The 5,269-nt window shown below is 33.5% G+C and overlaps 1 protein-coding gene across 1 annotated transcript in view; it reads left to right on the forward strand.

Moving 5' to 3' along the window:
* Positions 1-5,269, forward strand: part of NDC80 (NDC80 kinetochore complex component) — a 48,101-nt gene that overhangs the window by 28,290 nt on the left and 14,542 nt on the right. The window contains exons 12-13 of the mRNA XM_017854303.1: positions 103-255; positions 2,497-2,586. Coding sequence (XP_017709792.1) covers positions 103-255; positions 2,497-2,586 — 243 coding nt within the window. The remainder of the gene's footprint in view (positions 1-102; positions 256-2,496; positions 2,587-5,269) is intronic.

Genomic DNA, 5,269 nt, shown 5'->3' on the forward strand with positions numbered 1-5,269 from the left:
AAAAAAAAAAAAAAAAAAAAAAAAAATTGCAGAAATGCCAGTTGTAAAAAACATATGGAATGGGGCTGCTTTAACATTTCTTTTTGTGTTCTCTTCTTACAGATTGAAACACAATTAGCAGAGTATCACAAATTGGCTAGAAAGTTAAAACTTATTCCTAAAGGTGCTGAGAATTCCAAAGGTTATGATTTTGAAATTAAGTTTAATCCCGAGGCTGGTGCCAACTGCCTTGTCAAATACAGGGCTCAAGTTTATGTAAGTAATCATGACTACTTTTAAGATTTTTTAATTCTATGATTGATATCTCTAGAATTTGAACTTTGGCATGTTCATAACCCAGTACTAAACAAAGGAATAAAACACTGAAGCTGTATCTTCTTTCTTCTTGATCACAGAAATCTTCAACTATCCAGTAAAAAAAAATTGATTACATGTAAAATAGATACCAGTACTATAAAGACAGAGGGCCTAACCCTTACTGTCAGGTTGCTAATGATCCCCCCAGAGGAGAAAGACATCAAATGCTATATATGTGCTTCATTAGAAATCTTTACAAGTTGTAACGAAAAGATCAGTTCTTCCCATGTAGCAAAAAAGACTTTGGAGATGGTAACCGTGGAATGAAATCTTGAAAGATGAGACATTTATGGGAATGGTCTGTAGAAAGAATTCCAGGCACAAGGGCACACGTGAAGGCATAAAATGTGTTGTAGTACTAAGAACACTGGTAATCGACAAGGAGAAATTCGTGCCTAATTTTAAAATATGGCCAAGGCAGTAATTTGGGGAAAAAAATTTTTAAATAGCTCTATTGTAACTTGTCAGTTATTTATAGATTTTAGTATTTGAATTGCCCCTAAAATGCCAATTTTCAAAATACTTCAGTTTTAATAGAAGAATATTAAAGTCAAAAGCTATACATTTTTCCCTTGAGAATTATTCATTTAACAAGTATTTATTAAGTATAGAATATGTTCCAGACCAGGTACGTGTTACAGATAAAATATCAAGAAACATACATCTCTGCTTTCCCAGAGATAACAATTTGTGAATGGACAGACATTGATTAAATCAAGCTATATTCATTTTCAATAGAAAAAATACATCCAGTAAACATTTAGTCTATTACTAATCTATCTATAGATAGGCAGGCAGAGTTTGCTCAACACTGTTTTGAGTAGTTTGACATGGCTGATGCAAGAAAATAATTACATGAATCACATTCTTGTAGAAAAGATTACACAATGCAAAAAGAAGAATGAATATGCTCAAGGAGAAATTTTGCTTTCATCTCTAGAAATAGTTTTACATAATAATAGAATAATAAAATAGAATCAATAAGGTACAAAACCAAGTGTTATAAGTAGTACTTAGTGAAAAGTTCTTTAACAGATTAAAGAGGCTGGGCACGGTGGCTCAGGCCTATAATCCCAGCACTTTAGGAGGCCAAGGTGGGCAGATCATGAGGTCAGGAGTTCGATAGCAGCCTGACCAATGTGGTGAAACCCTATCTCTACTAAAAATACAAAAAACTAGCCAGGCGAGGTGGCGGGCGCCTGTAGTCCCAGCTACTCAGGAGGCTGAGGCAGGAGAATGGCATAAACCCGGGAGGCAGAGCTTGCAGTGAGCTGAGATCCGGCCACTGCACTCCAGCCTGGGCGACACAGAGTGAGATTCCGTCTCAAAAATAAAAAAATAAAAAAAATAAAAAACAGATCGAAAGAGAGAGATTAAAGAGGCCATTGCATCTTTTGAAAGGAGCAGGCCAAAATTAAAACTCAGCAGTAACTTCAAAAGACCTACTTAAAACATAATGGCATATGGGATTTTCTTTCAGCATAATGAAATGTTTTGGAACTAGAGGTGATGTGATGGTTACTGTATTAAATGCCACTGAATTACACACTATAATTTTATGTTAAACTTTATGTTTATTTTATGTTGTATGTTTAATTTTATGTTAATGTCATTTTAACCTAAGTATTTCTGTTTATTTTAAAGTGTGAATTTCACCTCAATTTAAAAAAATGACAAGCAATGAAGTGCTGTGTTAAAGTCAGTAGAACAGTATAAACATAAGAAATACAAGCAGAGAATCCTAAGACTAAACAGTTGAAAAGGATTAAGAGAAATGGATACTTCTGGATAACATAGCATAAAAATACAACCTACATATAAATTCTTTTCAAAAAAAATACTGCAGTAAACTAAGTGTACTTGTAAAATGTTTAAATAATAGCAATGAATTTCCAGGATAGATGAGCAAATCTCGAATTTTGCAAGTACTCGAAACCAAAAGCAGGTTATAGTCTACACTTACAGAAATATGATTAAAAACTAGCTTTGTTTTCTGTTTGACAGTATATTAGATTTTAAATGTTATAGCTTCACTTTTTCTCCAAAAGTGACTCCTCCTATCACACTGTGCAGATGCCTCAGAACAGATATTTTGTAATTAAATGTTATGTGTCACCCACATTCCTACGTATTTTATAGGTACCTCTTAAGGAACTCCTGAATGAAACTGAAGAAGAAATTAATAAAGCTCACAATAAAAAAATGGGTTTGGAGGATACTTTAGAACAAGTAAGTAATAAAACATAAAAGTCATAAAAGCAAAATTAGATTTTAAAACCTAAAATTAAATGTTATTTGTGGTTTCTGATTGCTAAGGAATTAATTTTTTAATAAAACTATGAAAAAATGAGAATTGGGTATACCCTCAACAGAAATATTTGAAGTAATTTATTAAGACATTTAAACATCCTAGCCTTCACATATCACATATGATGAAGTGAGATGGAACTAAGTAAATTTTCCTTTTTTTAATAGAGAAGTGCCTCTAACTTGAGATAATTTAGTATTTTTATACTAAAAGAGGTTTCAGGTGGCTACCTTGAAAGTAGGCAAGTATAATTACGGGGTTAGAGGCTAATTAGCTATGATAGATTAAGAGGTTTCTTTTACCAAGTTTTGCATTCTGGATCATGAAATTTCAGGAGAACTCAAATTCCTTTGGAAGTCTATTTCCAAAAGTGAATTTCAGGTAGTCTCTGCTTCTGAGATCCTGAATATCACCTATGTCCCTGAAAAGGAAAATTCTAGAATTGTATTTAGTAACCTTTAAAGTAAACATTGTTAGTTAAGAAAATTTAAGCTACTTCTCAAATGCACACACAAAGGGTTTCATTTATAGGACACCAAGCAGTTAAAGGAAACCCCTTGTTAATTCAGCTGTTCAGGAACTACTATGATCTGGCTAATAGACTTCAAGATATAAAATGAAATTTTACGTTTTCTCAGAAGAGAAGCTTATTTATTTTTTCTCATCTGGAAACAAAACCTATAGCATTTCACAAATAATTATGCTAGTAACTCACAGAAAGACATTTTTCCAGTGTTAATAAATTCTATCAAGACTTAATTTGTATTAGAATTTTAGAAAATAGAAAATTTGTAACATTAGATAAGTGAAGAGTTTCATCACATCATACTGTAATTTGAGGTTTCTAAAATCTCTATGGAGAAAAGATGAGGAATTTGGACTGCTCCCTGGGAGTGATGATGATTTGCAGTGAAGTCTTCCTTTAGCCTGCTTCATTTTGATTTCTGGTTTTGTTGGAATGGGTGCTAAAACCTGGAGACTCTCAGAAGGTATGAATTCCAAACAACACGAACTTCATGTCCAAAACATCTTTCAGACTGACTTGAACTTTTTAAAGGCTACAGATGGGGGAAAGTTATAAAATGACTACTATAGACTAGGCCCCATGTTAGTGTCCTAAAGATAAATACATCCTTCAGGCACTCCCATTTAGAGAAAAAGGCTGACATAGGTACAGTTATGCTCATCAGATTTTTAGGTTTACAAAACCCTTTGGGCTACAGGAAAACATAGCTTAGAGGGGATGCACATACCCATCTGCCAAAGATAAGACGCCTGGGCATTCTCGATTTCTTTCTTGAAAATGTTGGGAGACTTAAACCAATGTATAGTAGAACTAGAGGGAAGGAAACAGGTTTAGGAAATGTTAAGGAGGTAGAACCCAAGGATTTCGTGGCTGAATGTGCAAGCTTGAGGAGAAAGAAATATCAGCATGACTTCCATATTTTTGATGTGGGCAACTGAGTGGATCATAGTGCCGTTAACCTAGAGGAGGAAAACTGAGAGCGGGGTGTGGCGGGGCCAGTGTTGGAGATGTTGAGCTTGCTGTCTGTGGGATATCCAGGAGGAAGCAGAAGCTATAGATTCAGAGTGTAAGAAGGAGATCAGGGCTGAAAATACAGATTTGAGGGTCATTAGAGCATGTGAAATAGTTGAAGCCATATATGTGGATGAATGTGGAGGGGAAAGTGGCAGAGGATTAAATCCTAAAGAGTAACAACATTTAAGAGACTGGCAAAGGAAGGAGATTCTGGGAAAAACTCTTAGAAAAAGTGGGCACAGTTAGTTGGAAAACAACAGAAGAGGATATGCTTAGATGTAGATGTAATATATATAAGCCAAAGTAGGGAGACTTTTCAAGAAGGGAGAGATCAGTGATGTCATACAAAGACTAACAACTAAAATTGTTTTTCCTGTTGGACAAATCGTTTAACTAAGTTAAGATGAGATGGGGTAAAATGCAACTGGAAATAATAAAGGTTATAGAGAAATTAATGAATTAGAGTAACAAAACATTTAACCTGAAAAGTATTTTAAAATAATTGCCAAAACCATTTAAGAAAAAGCAGGAAAATATAAAATGAGAAATGATTTATAGAGATAGTGGATATTTATTTGAATTATGAAGTAATATAGTATAAACAAATTTATATTTAAAATTTTTTGATGAAATGGATTATAACCTGAACAATAGAAATCCCAAGAAAGTCAAAATATGAAAGTAACTAGAAACCAAAGTAAAAAAAAAATTTGCTCTTCAAAAGACTCCAATAATGGATAATTTCACAGGTCAGTGTTTTCAAATACTGAAGACTGGATGATTTCTGTGACATGTAAATTATCATAGAGCATAAAGAGACCGAATTCATTTATAAGGCTAATGTAGGCCTCATGCTATCACATGACAAAGATATCACAGAAAGAAGAAATTAAGCTAATCACACTTGTGAATATGAATGTAAATAAAGGTTAAAGTTAAATATTTGAAACTGAAATTTATGCAGCAAATGTTTTTGAGTGCTTATGTGCCTAGTACCGGAATAGATGGTGATACTAGTACAGTGTGGCATCTGCCTCTGTGAACTTCTTTTTTTTTTTTTTTTT

The sequence above is a fragment of the Rhinopithecus bieti genome, unplaced genomic scaffold, assembly GCF_001698545.2.
Source record: "Rhinopithecus bieti isolate Rb0 unplaced genomic scaffold, ASM169854v2 scaffold_36410, whole genome shotgun sequence".
Lineage (NCBI taxonomy): Eukaryota > Metazoa > Chordata > Mammalia > Primates > Cercopithecidae > Rhinopithecus > Rhinopithecus bieti.